The 16,012-nt window shown below is 48.3% G+C and overlaps 1 protein-coding gene across 1 annotated transcript in view; it reads right to left on the bottom strand.

The window, feature by feature from the left end:
* PLPP3 (phospholipid phosphatase 3) overlaps nucleotides 1–15,808 on the bottom strand; it is a 45,903-nt gene extending 30,095 nt beyond the window's left edge. Inside the window, exon 1 of the mRNA XM_062003482.1 lies at nucleotides 15,054–15,808. Coding sequence (XP_061859466.1) covers nucleotides 15,054–15,192 — 139 coding nt within the window. The 5' untranslated portion in view covers nucleotides 15,193–15,808. The remainder of the gene's footprint in view (nucleotides 1–15,053) is intronic.
* Nucleotides 15,809–16,012: the final 204 nt, after the last annotated feature.

Here is a 16,012-nt window from a genome sequence, read left to right as displayed (position 1 = left end):
CTGCAGAAAAGCACCACAACCTTCCAAATCCAGCATCAAGAAAGCTTCCCCTCCCCAAGGAGGCAGAAACCCTTGAAACTCCCTTTTACTGCCTTCCCTTCTAACACCGATGCCACCCCAAGCACATTATGCTGCACCCCACTTTGCACAGACTCCATTTTCACCACTCTGAGGCTTGGGAAAAAGGCCCATGCCATCAGTGGGGTTGTTTGGAAGAAGTTTTTTAAAATGGAAATAGTTTCTTTTCTTGCAGCCCATCGTGGCAACCAGAGCCTGCTGGCTCCTGTCAGTGAGGCAGGAGCTCAGCAGCTCGGAGGGGGTGTCCTCTGTTTCCAGCCTATTTACTGCTCTGTTGAGAAAGGCGCCTATGGATGCTCCAGTTCTCAGATAGGAGTTTGGAGGGACTCAGTTATTCAACAAACCAACCCTTTCTAAACGCTGTCAAAGGAGTGATTTGATGCCTTTCAGTGCTTACTATACAAAACGCTGAAAGACCAGCGGACTTCAAAAGCCACAGAAGCGGAGCTGGAGTTTGGCAGGAGTTCATTAGCTGCCTGTGTCCTTCTGTGTGTGGCTTGTAATTACATGCAGACCTGATGCCAAATCCTCATCTACCGAAGGGTACCAATTAATGTGCTGCTGGATGATTCACAGGTAGCTAACGCTGAGATTTATACAACCAGCATGCCAAATATCCCGTGCTTTTTTATTATACTGGCCTTTTCTCCCTTCCCCTCTTTTCCAGTGGTTGCACAAGGGAGGCTTTGGCAGCAAAACTGGGATTGTCCAGCTTATTCCCAGGCCACACACTGGTGGGCCCAATCCTGATGTCACCGTGCAGCAGCACCTGTAGAGACACCAGAACCCCTCGGGGCATGGGCCAATGCCTTCTGTATTTTCCCTTTGTATAAAGCAAATTTTTCTGCTTCAAAGAGAAAAACTCTAACACTGAAGTATGATTTGGGCTCCATATTTGCTATTCCTGCTGCTTCTACCCTCTTAGTCCTATAGGTATTACCCAGTAACAATGGGAGCTGTAAGAGCAGCTGGAGAAGTTAAGGAAGCAGGTATCTAAAAAGGATAATTAATTTTTGGGAGGGAAAATGTATACAGCTGCATCTCCTGCAGGAAGTTATAACAATTATTAGATCCTCAGACTCCCACTCCCTAGAAAAACCCTCTTCTCTTACTTGAGATCTGTATCCCTTTGCAGCCAGCTGGCTCCCAATGGAGCCCTTGGCAATTAAAACCTCGGGAAGTCAAACACAACAGGACAGAAGCAACCCTTTTGTTTTCCTTCTTTTTCACTCTTGTCCTGTGTTTGATCCCCAAACAGATTTCTCAAGCTACAGGGAAACCATGGGCCCAGTGGAGCATCTTGGCACTGACTTGGAGCAGATCTCCAAGCACACTGGTTTGCCACCACTTTTAGTTTTCCCCAGGGACAACAGGAGACCCGGCCCTTATTTCCTCCTTCTGCTTTCCAGAAGCCAAGGTAAGCCCACAGAACTTCTCCTCTCCCCAGTCTGCAGTTCCTCAGTGGCCTACTGTCTCCAGAGCCACCATGAAACAAGTGGCACATGAGATGGGTGTGATTTCAGAGGTACTGAGGGTTGGATGCTCCTGGGCAGAAACAGGACGGATACAGGGGCCACAAGAGGAAGTTTGCAGAAACAGTCAGCTTTGGTGTAACGCTGCTCCAAGTGTATCAGCTACAGGACAACTATGTACTCAAAAATCATGCTTTTGATGCATTATGGATGTATGTATAATACCCAGAGACTCTCATGACAAGTAACTTGATAACTTCTGCTCTTCTACCTTCACCTTTGTCACACAGCTTCCCCCAACAGCCAGTTTCTGTGTTATTTCTCCTGACAGTTTTTCAGCATGCAGACACTCACGTCTCCCACTCTCCCTTCCAGACATCCCCACCCTCCATATATTTTCCTCTTTTCGTAGAAGAAGAGGTTTCTCCAGCACACTCCTTGCTCCCATACCATCACCAAACACCTTCAGCCCTGTGGGATAACTCAGCGTCAGAAGGGCTGCGAGCACAACTCAACTCTTGCACCACTTTATCCTTCTAATAAACCTTTCACAGCAGTTGACATGATACAGGTCTTGTCCAGCCATGAAAGCTTTTTTGCTTATCAGCAGAATTTTTAATCAACTAGAAGGGAAAACATGGCCTGACATTTTATTGCTTCCTTGTGCTTTGCTTTTAGATCTTTCGGTTTTCTCCAATTTGTACTCTTGCTAATCTCTTTAACTGGGGATTGGTGGAAAGCCTCAAGTCTTTCATGCCCAGCAGCTTCCCAGGGATAATTTGAAGGCAGGGCAAGCAGAGGAGTGCGGAGGCAGCAGGGGTGGGAGAGGGCCCATAGTGGAGTGGGAGAAGAAGGCACCAGGCACCAAGGTCTCACACTCACTGCAGGTTCAGGGACATGGTTTTATCCTGGCCACAATTACAAAACAACAAACAACGTCTGTGGGGAAGGGTCATAAGAAGTTCAGCTTTCCTCTATTAAAACCATCTGGTGCCTATAAAAAAACCCAACTGGTTGGTTGGGATGGTTGGTAGCACCTCCTCCCTGCTCAGCTCTTCCTGGTACTTCCAGAGGTTGGTAGCACTGGGAGATGCCACCATACAGGGTGAGGGTGCTGTGGGAACAGGGGGCCTGGCACCCTTCTTCTGTGAAGAAAGTGCCCCAACATCCATCTCAGTTCACGTCTCCTTATCTGAGCCAGACCCTCCTTTATGAGGAGCCTCAGCAACACAGGCTCCTGCCAGAGTGCTTTTGGTGAGCCTGTGAGCGAGCTGTGCTTTCTGAGCAAAATAAAATGTCCCTGGGACGTTGGTGTGGGACCCAGCAAAGAGTTTCTCCAGGTCACAGACACCGATGGGTCCCCCCCCAGCATCAACAGCGAGAGGTATCTCCAAACCTGTGGGGACGGTGGGGCAGGGGATGGGAACCTTCAGTAAAAAAAAAGCCTAAACCTCTCCTTTGTTTCCGACAGAAATAAATGGGGGGGGGGGGGAGAGAAGAGCATTTACAGCCAGTTCCCCAGCCTGTAACACAAAACCACGCTGTGCTGGGAAACCTTACACCACGCGGCATCCAGCTCATGTACTCCCGCTCCCCTCGCCGCCTCCCGGATGCTTCCCCAAGCCCAAACTGCCCTTGAGAGAAGCCAAGCCTCAGCCTCTGCTGAAAAGCCTCTTTGTTTGGATTCCCTTTCCAAATCAGCGTATCCTGAGATTGAACTCCCTCCCACCCCTCTGCAGGGCTTTTTAATGTTCAGTTGCCTTTGGCAGCAGCCAGATTTGCCAGCAGGTTTGTGGTCTTCTAATAGTGTTCAAAACTTTGGTGCTGGGGCACGTACGGTGCTAGGAACTTTCTTCAGGTTAAAGGAGAGAGAGGAAGGGAAGAAAAAGAAGAAAGTATTGCAGAATTACTTCAAACGATCCTTTAATCGTGAGTTGTGACCAGAGGAGCTAAGTTCTCCTTAATTAAACAATAGCTTTAATCAGCCTTCAAGTGGCCTACATTAAGGTAGGCCAGTGAGCTGGAGAGCTAACTTTTTTACCCTCTCAAACTGGAGTAATTGAAAGAACACTAGACAAGGCATCAGAGAAACCCAGGCACAGCATCTGGCCCATACATACATCACCAGGAGTGTTCAACTCCAACTGCTGCCAGGAGCTTCCCATGCAACCTCAAGTCCATCACTCGCTGCACCCAGAAATCAAATGCATATTCCCATGCTGCCCACTCCATCTGCAGCTCAGGGGCTCAAGCATGCTACATCCACACAGTCCCTGGGGGTCTGCAAGCCCAAAATACTGTCACAAAGGGCAGGAGCTACAGTACTCCCAAAGCCAGGACTTCTGGTCTAGCACAGACCCACCCAAGACCCACAGAGAGTACCAAGGCAAGAATGTCAGTTACCACTTGGAGGGAAACACAGCAATTTGGCAACAAAGGACTGTTAATGGGAACAGCAGACCCACACCTCACCCCGAAACCAAAGGGAAAAAAATCAACCCTCTTCTCTGAAACCAGCCTCAGGCCCAGGACTTGAAGCAATTTCATTAGGGAAAAGATGTTTTCCACTTGCAATTGGCTTTTTAATTGACCTCAGCTATGTATCTCTCTGTGAAAGCAAAACACTGAGCATTTAAGCAGGTGGATTTTCAGACTGTGGACCCAACCCTGTATTCATAGTGCAATACCCACTTTTGCAGGCAACTTCAGCATGAGCAAAAGCAAAGTCCCTGTCCACAACCCCACAGCATCCCAAACTGTGTCCCACTTGTCTTGCTAATTTAAACAAGACACATCCCTAAACCTTGGAGGAACTCTTAGAGCTTCAGGCTCTGGAAAAAAAATCAACTTCTTTGTGCCTGTGCATGTGGTGATTTATCAAAACAGACTTGCTCAGACTTTTCCATGGGTTTTGCATTTGACAAAGATTCATACCAGCTCAATCAGAAAAAGAAATGCCACAAAACTTCTCCTTTAAGGAAAAAAAACACCAAACAAAAAACAATCAAAACCATCCAACCCTCCCAGCCCAACGCTTTAGAAATGCTTCCACATGCTAATCAGCCTCCTATTCAGCTCCAGACTGAATAGGACTCCAACAATGACAAAGAAATACGCTGAACCTATTCCACATTTCATCCCCTTCACTCAAAATGTTGCTGTTACCTTGGTTTTCAGCGGCTTTGTGGGAGCTGCAGCAGAATGACAGCTGCATGCTAAAGCTGCAGGGATGGTCAAGAAATGAGGAGTGCCAGATGAAAAAAAAATAGCTGTCCCAGATGATGGGAAAAAATACAGGATTACTTGATGAGACAGTTACTGATGCTGGAAACTTTGATAAGAATAAATAAGAAAACCACAAAAGAAAAACCCCAAGGCCTCTACTGAAAACAAAGCTTCTTGTGGCGAGGCAGCAAAGGGAGTTTTCTTTTCTTAGCTTGGCAAGTATGAGGAAGCTAAAGCCCCCTACAAGTCCTTCCCTAGAGAACTGGCCATTTGCATTAAGCATTATCAACTGGCAGGTGTTTTACTGCATCCTTTCCCTGCTACCATCCTTAACCAGAAAACCATCAGCTTTTATTTTGAGAAGAGAGGAGCTAGTTCCCACTGCAATGGGTGATGTGAGGTTGCTTCCCTTTTCTGCAGAACACAGCAGCACAGGAACAGTCACTCAGGGCAGCTTTTACAGGAATGGAGATGGGAAGCTCTGGGACAGGTGCACACATGTCCCAGGGACAGGCTGAAGCCTGAGCCCTGAGTGCACATCGCTGAGGATCTGATTTCAAAAGATACCTTGGGAGGCTGGTGATGGCCTGGCAGAAGCTCTGGAGTTTGAAGCTCCACTAAATTGTTCGGAATTAGAGGTATGTCAGCAGCTCTGAAAGCCCCACTGGGCACCTCAGTGCATCTGTACTGTAAATACTACCTTCAAAGTGTGCCCTCTCTGGGCTCCAGCTCCCTGCCCACGCACAGAGGTGATGCTCCTTCACTCTCCCCATCTACTTAGATCAGAAATTCCCAGAGGCACAAACTTTCCCTGCGACATGCCTGGGCAGCAGGTCTCAAACCCTGGCACAGCACTCCTCTGGGGCTTCGGCAGGGAGAAACAGCTCCCCTAAAGAAGCAAGTGCCATCTGATCAGTGATCAAAGAGCAGCTTCAGAAACCTGCTAACACCAAACTGATTCACAGCTATTGACTTCAAAGGAGTTTTTTGCTGCCCGCTGTCAGCTCACTGGCCATACAAAACTTACTCCAGCATCACTCAGAACATAAATGCATCCAGGGTGCATTGCCTAGATCTGCTTATCAGCAGTTTGCCAAGCTATTTTCACCTCTCCCTTTGGAGACTAACACTTTGAAGAGTGGTGGGCTTTGCAGAAAAGCACTGGAAGCCTTCAGAATGCTTGGGGAGCGGGACCAGTTGCCACAGCTGCTGCACCACTACAAAGACCAAAGCCAAGACCTCGCTGTCAACATTGGTGGGAAGGACAACCAGAAGAGCCTTGCAGCCAGGCTTAAAGAAAGGCCCATCACACACCACCCAAAAGTGAGGTCATAAATAACTTGCCAAGTGTCAAGAAGGCAGGAAGCCCAGAGTCCATTTGGCATGTTGGGTTTTCAGACTCAGTGGCTAGACGTTTTGAGGCATGCAGTGATGTCTTGGCTTTGCATAAGCACATGGATAAAGAGCAGTACAATTAATATGTCATTAATAAGGCCACCAAGATGACCACAGAACTAGAATGTCTTTCTTAAGAGGAAAGGCTGCAGGGACTGTTTGGCTTAGAGAAGACTGAGGTGGGACCTCAACAATGCTTATAAATACCTAAAGAGGGGGTGTCAAGAGGATGAGGTGACGCTTTTTTCTGTTGTCTCCAGTAACAGAACACAGGGTAATGGACATAAGCTGGGACACAAAGTTCCACTTTAACACAAGGAGAAAATCCTTTGGTGGTGTGACAAGGGAGCCCTGACCCAGGCTGCCCAGGGAGGGTGTGGAGGCTTCTGCTCAGGAAGTTTCCAAACCCACCTGGGTACATTCCTGTGCCCTCTGAGACAGGGGAGCCTGCTTTAGCACAGGGTTGGGCTGGAGGAGCTCTAGAAGTCCCACACATGCAGGATCAGACACAGGGGCACTGCTGTAAAAGCTTTCAAAAAACTGCCTGTCATTGTCACAAACTTACAGTCAAAACCCGGCAACAGCTAGTGACAGGACATTATGAAGCTTGGTACTTCCTTTGCGAGGCAGCAGGCTACAACCCTGACACTGCTGGGAAAAGAGCTCTCAGAGGGACCATCACTGATTTCAAGAGGGATGGCTGCCCAAAACCACTAACCAGCAACTTTCACTTTTTCTGTTGAAAGTCCCTGCGGAAGAACCACGCTGTTCTCAGCTCCTCCCACCAGCAAAGAGGCTTCAAGAGGTGCAGCCTGCAAACTCACAAAGCGGTGAAGGACAGCTCCATGCTACAGCTACCTTTAGTGTTCAGGGCAAGGTCTGGCTTAGCCAAGAAACGCCAATCCAGCCTCAGTTTGCTGTGTCTCTCAGGCACTGTAGGGCTAGAAAGGTCAACACAGCTTTCATGGGTTTTTTTGGGCAAAGGATGAAAAGTTATGGGAAACTACTAGAGGATTATAAACATTCTCTACTGACTCAGTGTCACCAGCATTGTCAGATCAACTTCATGTGGGCTTTGGATGGCAGCCTCACAGCCTAGCTCTGTAGTTCCTGACTGAGAGCACCATCTGCTCAGAAAAGACAAGGTCATATATGGGCACAAGCTACATGCAATGCTGGGACAACACCACATTGCATAAAGAGCACAGGCATTTTCAGGGCATCAGAAGCTCTGGAGTTAAGTTACATGTTCTGCTTGTAACTTTTACTTGATGGGGAGAGTCAGTTTTCAACCCTCTGTCTTCACAACATCCAATGCATGTGAAAATCAAGCCCACTTACGTGACCAACTTGAAAAGACAGAGTTTATAGGAACTTCTCATCCTTACAAACCCACTCGGACAAACCTAATTTTCAAACTCATTAATACATTGTCTTGGTAACAAACTTTGCTTAAGGCAAGTTTTCCTCTGGTTTGCATCCAAAGCTATATGAACACATGTCAAATTCCCCTTTTTTTTGGCTCCGTTCTGCCTCCTCAGGTCCAACTTGAGGAGCAGCTTCTGTTGATCGTGATCCCACTATTACAACCAAGCCGTCATGTGCAGCTGAGGGACCATGAGGGATTCTTGAGCATAACTTCCCAACAGCTGCTCTAACACAACCCCATACACAGACACCTGATCAGAGCTAAGGAGCTTTCCACCTGCAAGCCAGGGATAGATGGGGTGGCTTTGAAAAGGATACAAATGCCTGTCTAAGGAAGGACGTGGTGATACACAAGGAGATGTAACAGACAGGGCAGCATCTTCCCAACTTCTGGTGAGACCTCCCCAGATCTGAGGTACACACAAAGCCAGACAAAAGGCTGGGCACAAGCAGGACCTCTCGGGGACACAGCCTAACCTAACCATGTTAAAGGGAGGGAAACACAGAGGGAGGCTTTAGCCACTGCTGTGCCAGGGGTCCCACAGCTCTGCCCCACCAGACAGTGAAGAAAGATATAAAATAGAAAGGTTTGGGTTGGAAGGGATCTTAAAGCTCGTCTCATTCCAACCCCCCTGCCATGAGCAAGGGCACCTTCCACTTGTTGCTCCAAGCCCCATCTAACCTGGCCGTCAACACTTCCAGGGATGGGGCAGCCACAGCCTCTGGGAAATCCATCCCAGCACTTCATCACCCTTACAGTAAAGATTTTTTCCCTATATCTAATCCACACTTATCCTGTTTCAGTTAGAAGTCATCACCCCTTGTCCTAGCCCTACATACCCTTGTAAAAAAGTCCCTCTCCGGCTTTCTTGCAGGTCTCTTCAGGGACTGGAAGGCAGCTACAAGGTCTCCCTCAACTGAACAACCTCAACTCTCAGCCTGTCTTCACAGGAAGTCTTCATGAAGTATATTCAGAAAATCGACTTCAGACTTTATAATCACAGAATAAATGCTGTATTAATTCACCTCAATTGAGCCCCATTTTCAAGCCTTTTGGGTATTTTTTTAAATATGAATCATGCCCTACAAAAAAAACAACCAAAACCCAACCCCAACACAAGTGCAGAAGCTAAGGCCCTAAGACAGAACAAAAAGAAAGAAAATATCCATATGAGAGCTGGCATCCTGCTGTGCAGGAGGGAAAGTTGTATGTGGGGGTTCCCCCTGCTGCATCCCCACCCCAAAGGCACAGTCCTCCGAGGATGCACGAGGCTGGTGAAACCGCTGCATGGATGCTGGGAGAGGAGGCTTTGAAGGTTGCTGCCTTTCCCCACGCTGCCTTCAACAGGCAGGCCCTTGTTTGAGGCACAGGCAGACTGGGCAACCACAACGGTCCCTTCTGGATTCCTGGGGATGAAGCAGGAGCATTGTATGACCCAAATGGAGGAGATGGAGTCTGCTCCACCACAGCAAGCTACGGAGCAGAGCTGGGGTTTTTCTTTTCCTCCCCCCACCCTCTTTCAAGTCATTTCAGAGAGATGGAGGAATGCAAACACCCTTTCTATCAGAGAGGCAGGCACTAAAGAGCAGCCCAGCTTTGCAAGACCATGCCCGTGCAGCACAGGTTCCCCAGCTGTGGTATGCAAACCATCCCTGGGTGGTATAGGGAGGCACATGCATCTGGAGGATATACCCTCAGCTTGTATCTAGGCAAACAAAACCAGACCAAGAGCAGCCTAAGAAAGGCATGCATATTAAATTGAGATTTTTAAAGGGTGTAAAAATATCCTGTTTGATCTGGGAGTGATGTTTATATTATTTTCTATGCTCACTACAAACAGGCAATTAAAAAAAAAATGTCATCTACTGTAATTGTGATCCCATCTCCTGCCTGTCTCAGCAGCAGGGACACAGCATTCAAAGCACTTGCAGCCATGAAGCAGTTGCACCTAATTCAGCTTTCCTGAAGACACATCTTCAGGCTGGCCAAATTCCACCAACTCGGGAAAGACAGCAGATTTATACCCCTGAGGACTCACGCTGCCATAGGTACAGCATTTCCTCGTTCTGCAATTAACACTTCAAGTATAATTGTCGCTAATAACCTGCTCTTGATAGGGTTTTTTTGGTTTTCATAAAGCCCATGCAAAAAAAAAGGCCCAACAAAAACAGGCAGGTGTTTTCTAAACACCTCGTCTCTCATCTTTTCTTCCAGTCATCTTTGTATCCTTTGGTCTTTCAAGAGAAGAGTAAAACTAAGGATGGGTATCATGCCTAGATGTTGATTGTTGGTTTTGCTAGAAGCTTCTCAAGACTCAAAAAAGCTCCTTTACTCACAAGTTATGATGGGGTACAACCACACAGCGCGATGCCAAGATGCTATCTCTACAAATCTTCCTTTGCCAAAGCACTTCCAAGACTAGTCATCCCCAAGATGGACCCTACTGCCCCACGGGCAGCTCGCTGCCATCAGGAGACCCTACAGGTGTTAAAATAAGCGATACATAAACATTAACAACCAACTCCCATGTAGGGATACTCAAAACGTGATGATGACTCTCCACCTATGCAGCTCCTCATGTGTGGTATGGATTCAAAATCCCCTCTAAAAATGGAGAAGACAACACCAGAGCACTGGGGCTGGTTTAGTACAGTCAGATCTCATCATCCCTTACCAAAAATAAGAAATGGTTGAGTCAGCAGTTTCTTCCAGATTGTAATGATGTTACCTACATGACAAGTGAGCCCTGCACAGCAGAGCAGTCTTAGAAAAAAAAAACAACAGCCCCAACCCCAAGGCAAAGTTGCTTAGCTCAACAAATTACAAATTCAACTTTACAGCATCCAAATAACTTTAACCTCATCCCTCATCTTCAATTCCTCCCACTCCTTACACTTCAATGACAATCCCAGGCCTGTTTACACTGATTTTCATGACAGAACAACAGGGCCACAGTGGAGCTCAAAGCCTTTTTGCTTCTGAAAGCTGGATGAAGACACAGTTTTCTACACAGAAGAGGGTAGTTAAGAGTAATCTAAACTGTTAGTCCAAATTATGAGATTATTTCCCCACTTACATAAACGTGTCAAGGTCTTGTTAGAGTAAATATTTACTTCCAAAGTTCATTTCAGCATCAAGCTCACTACAGAAAATAAGATGCCAAATTTGTGAGAAAGCTGAAGAGATTCTAAGGTCACAAGAGGCTTATGCATCTGTTGCTTCAAAACCTCCCCAAGGCAGTAAAACTTGTGTTATACAGATTAACTGGGACTGACAGAAGAGAGAAAGTTAAATTAGAGACAGAAAATAAGACACGCAGTAAATTATGTGCAGTTTACACCTCACCAATCTGAACCATATGCTCTCGTAAATGCAGTTTCCACGAGCCTTAGGAAGCAGGTAGGCCAGATTAAGTCCTACCTCATAGCACAAGGAGGACTTTTTGGAAGCCTGTTGTACCTGCACAAATACAAGCTACCAAAGACCCTCATCTGCCCTATTGGCCTTGCCAACACAGCCTTGTCCTTCTCTGAGATTAGCGGAGATAAGCTTGACTTAGCAGCCCATCAGCATAGTACAGGTGTCTGCTTGGGGTTTGCTCAATGAGGAGTTCCTGCCAGGGGAAAATACAGCAGGTCTGAGAGGAGTAAATTTAACCCTAGATGCTACATCTGTGGGGCCAGGTTCTAAAGGGGCAGGAGTTTTTTCCCCACCTGGCCCCTATCTCCCACATAAAGGTGGTGGCTGGTTGCAGCAGCTCTGTGTAATGATGCATCTGAGCAGCAAAACTCCATGGAGCCAGCTAAAGCTGCCTCATGGGACCTGCCCAGCCTGGATCACACCAGTCCCCTCCAGTAAAAACCTCAATGCTCCAGGCAGAAGGTGCAAGAAGTTCCTGGCAAAGGGATGAGGCTGCAATCGGGATGAGGATGATCAGATGAAGGCAAAGTGAGGTCTTCCCATGACACCTTTTAGTTTGTTGCTCAGAGCTCTGTGCTCATTTCCACAATTTGAAGACACTGACTGGCTTTGCAGGGACAACTTCAACCCCCCACCGGGGCTGAGCTCTTCAATCACTTTTTCAGATGTGTTGCAGTGAGACAGGGACTAGGCAGCAGGGACTCTTCCACACCATCAAGCTCGCCTGTGGGCCTAACAATTTCAGGAAGCATCTTCTAATTCTCTAAACAGAGCCCTCCCGAGAGGAGGAAGCAGATGGAGAAAGTTATTTTCCCCCCCTCGGATGACCTGCTTTAATAAATGCACACTCAGTTCTTTTCTGCCTCTCTTACACAGTTAAGAGCCAGCATGAAATTTCTGGGAAGTTCACACCATCAGTGATAAAACCAATGCAAGAACCTAGGGATCTGTCAGTGCCAAGTGCACTCATTAGAGGAGTGGAGTATTCCAAAATATTCAGCTCCCTGACAACCCAACAGAAGCTGGGAATGCAGGAAAAATGGGGGGTCTGGCTCAGTGGATCTTCATGCCATCTACTCCACCACTGATGCTGCTCTGTCAATGGCTCAAAAGCTTTGCTCTCCACATTCACAAGGAACAGAGATAGAAATCTCCCCCTTTTGCATTTACTATCAAGATAACCATTGTACTTAATGATGAAAGACAAAAGTTGATCTTTCTAGACTACTGCCAAATTAAAGCTGAAGGAAGCTCCAGATAGCTCTGCTTTACTTATTCTGGCTTTCTTAGATGACTATGCTAATTGTCTTCTGGGCAATTTGTTTAAATTTGTATGTAAACAAAGAAGGGTTTGTACACATCTACTCCCTCACAGAGAGCTAAGCTGACGTGTATCATATCTGAAGTATTTCAGCCATAGTTTATTCTTTTCATTTTGCCCCCATTAAAAAGAAATTATTCAGGTCAGAATTATGGCAGTACCTGCAGCAGAAGCCAATGTAGCATCAGAGGCCTCTACAAATCAAGTGATCAGTTTTAATATTTCCTAAAGTGAACTTCAAATGAGAAAAAGCCTTCTGTTTCCCTGCTCCTCCAAACATCTTTGGGCAGCCTCTCAAGAGGCATGACTCAGTTTAGCTGCACTGGAGACCATTGGCTATGTGCCTACATGCACCAGCAGCAGACCTCTACTGGGTACCTCCAACTTAAATCAAGTCATTGCACCCAATTCTGCTTTGCAGGATCTTACATGGGACATTTTTTTCTCCCCCTCAAACATGGAAATATCTATCAACTTGTATCTGTCCAGCTTTCTCTTCAGCTAGAGAACCTTTTTCCTCCTTCAGAGTGGTTTTTTGGTTTTTACAAGCTCAGGAAGGAAGAAAATGGGAATAGAGTCCTTGGAACTGCTTTCTTCCTGTAACTGTCTTCCCAAGCAAAGGGCAGAGAGAAGGCGGCAGAGAGAAGAGCAAGCCAAGCCTCCTATGAGTGGGCAGTTGGTTTTCACAGCAGCTCCTACCCAGTCATCATCCACCAGCAGGTCTGATACTACTGGTCTGGGTGTATTTGGAAAGCCCATCCCCAAACACACATCATGAGCTATCCATCATATAATCACCTCCCTTACCACGTTCCCACCCATGCTCTTCACCTGTCGATGATCAACTACATCTCAACTTTCCTTCAGCTGTTGAATTGATGCCTGCTCTTTTAAATGCTCCCAGCACCGAAAGAAAAAACCAAAACAAACCAACTCCAGTGTTTACTTTCCTATTTCCACCTGTAGTAACGTGAAAGCAAAGCAACAATCCCAGATTTTGCTGTATCACATTATTCCCCGCTAACAATACCTTCCAGTGATGCCTGATAAGTTCTGTTTACCCAAACTATCACAAGTAGAATAACACATGTCAACTAACTGCTTTTTCACATAAGACCCTTCGCCCAGAGAAGGGGAAGAAAAACCCATTACCCATTCAAATAGCCCTTACTCATGCCAGGAATGCCTCAAGTTAAAAAAACTTGAGCAAATAAAAGTTGTCAAAAGTTCTGACTCCTAGGAGTTGTTTTACTAAGAATCCAGCCTTCTGTTGAAGTCAGTAAGTCAAGCCAGTTATGTTTCTACTTACACTAGTTTCATATATGGGATACCGAGTGTTTTTATTTTTTCCAGATATAAGAAGATGAAGTTTTCTGCACTGGCCTCTATTCTTGTGAGAATATGAAGAGAAAACCATGCCTCTCTTCTTAATGTATTAGTGCCTCGTAATATACACCAGATGATCAATAAACTACATGAAAATTAAATCAAACTGACAGCCTTTAAAAAATGGACTCTAAGCAGAAACAATTGTTTTAAAGACTGTGGTGTCTGGAGTATTAAACTCACGTGCTGTCGTGTTATTAATCTCTTTGTTGGAAGCCAGTTGATTCCCCCTGCCTGTGTCTGTCAATTAAATATTCAGCGTTGCAGCCACAATTGAACGGTGGATGTTTTGGCATGCAAAATCTTTTTGAGAAGGACTGTTGACAGTTCCCTTACATGCCATCCCCCTTCCAAAAGCCAAGCAAGTTAGCAAACTGAGACCTCTGCCAGTGCCTAGGAGATGCCTGAGAGCACTTCAAAGCAATCTTTTAAAGAAATGAGTTTAGCGAGATGCCTACGCTGGGTGCGAGGAGGGGAGAGAGAAGAAAGGGCAGAAGCAGTGGTAAACCCGACACCGTAGCAACCGAGTAACTGGAGCGGCAAAGAGTTTTTGGGGGCTTTGGGGTTTTTTTTTCTTCGTTATTAATTCGTTATTAACAGTACTAGAAGTAATCCCGAGCCGCGCGGCTGGTAGCAGCCGTAGAGCACTACCTCCACCTGGAGCTGGCCCCGGAGGGGTGCGGGGCCCGAGGCAGGGGCAACTCCGGGACGCATCCCCTCACCCCGCAGCGCTCCCTCCCCCCATACACACCCCATCTCCCCCCAGCGCCGGGCCAGGACATGGCAGTGCGGAGGAAAGCGAGCCGATAAATGAATAAAATACTAAGAATACTGCTCAGTAAATGGTGGCGGGGGGTGCCGTGCCCACGTCTCCACGGGGACAGCCGCCCGCCCCGCGCTCCCCGCTCCGGTAGCCCCGCCGGGACGCGCTCCCCGTGGCGGCCCCGGCTGCCCGCTCCCCGCTCCGGCAGCCCCGCCGGGACGCGCTCCCCGCGGCGGCCCCGGCTGCCCGCTCCCCGCTCCGGCAGCCCCGCCGGGACGCGCTCCCCGCGGCGGCCCCGGCTGCCCGCTCCCCGCTCCGGCAGCCCCGCCGGGACGCGCTCCCCGCGGCGGCCCCGGCTGCCCGCTCCCCGCTCCGGCTCCGCTTTTGTTTGGGAAGCGGCGCGGCCGGGGCACGGCCGAGCTCTGCCCGTACTCCCGCCCTTCCTCCGCCAAACTTTCCCGAAGTAGGAGTCCGGGGTGGGGGGGAGCTGAGGGGGGACGACCAGAGCGGAGAGGAGCGGAGGGAAGGGGCGCGGAGCCCCGCAGAGCCCCCGCGGCTGCTCACCCATGACGAGGCAGAGGAAGTCGAGGCAGATGAGCAGGGCTTTCTTGCTGCTGCTCTTGGCCGGGTTGTTGTTCAGCGCCGGGCTGCCCCCATTCTTGCTCTCCGGCGGGATCGCCTTATCGTACTTGTAGCTCTGCATTATCGGGGGCGAGCGCCCGAGCCGAGCCGTGCCGTGCCGAGCCGGGCCGAGGCGAGCCGAGCCGCGCCGATCCGAGCCGGGCCGGGCCACCGGGCTCGCACGCCGTGCGCCGGGGAGGTGCTGCCCGAGCCGCTCCCGGCCTCTCCGGTGGGGCACGGGAGGAGAAAGGCAAGGCGGGTCTTCCAAAAAGCAAACAACAACAACAAAAAAAGCAAAACAAAACCAAAACAAGCACAAAACTACCAGCAAAGGACGGGCGGGAGGGAAGGAGGGAAGCGAGGCAGAAGTTTGCGGGTGTCCCAAGGCGGTGGAAAAGTCCTGGAGGAAAAGCCGGGAGGAGGGATAACAAAAAATAATAATAATAAAAAAATTAAAGTCAACGTATTAGGATCTCAGTACGCGGGGAGAAAAGGTGCGGAGCGAGGAGCCGGCTGCTGCTGCTGCTGACTCCCGAGGGCAGGTGGGCTCCGCGCTCGGCTCCGCGTTGAGCTGCACTACGCTGGGGGCTCCCGCCGCGCCCGTCCCGGCCGCTCTGGGAGCCACCGGCTTCTTTCTGCACTTTTATTTCGCGAGGTCCTTTCCACCCCTTAGGAAAAAAAAAAAAGAGAAAGAAAAAAAAAAAAAGAAGAGGGAAAGAGAAAAAAAAACCTCAGTGACTTCGCCTCGGATGGGATATCCAAGTAAGCACAGCCCCTTTCCTTTCCTGCATCTGACATTTTACATAGATAATTAACTCCACATTTTTTTCCTGAGGGAAGTTAACAAAAAAAAAAAAAAAAAGAAGTCAGGAACTAAAGTTTTTTCGCAGCTCAGAAGGAGG

This window comes from Colius striatus, chromosome 10 (assembly GCF_028858725.1).
Source record: "Colius striatus isolate bColStr4 chromosome 10, bColStr4.1.hap1, whole genome shotgun sequence".
Classification (NCBI taxonomy): domain Eukaryota; kingdom Metazoa; phylum Chordata; class Aves; order Coliiformes; family Coliidae; genus Colius; species Colius striatus.
This window is presented reverse-complemented; position numbering and strand designations above follow the sequence as displayed.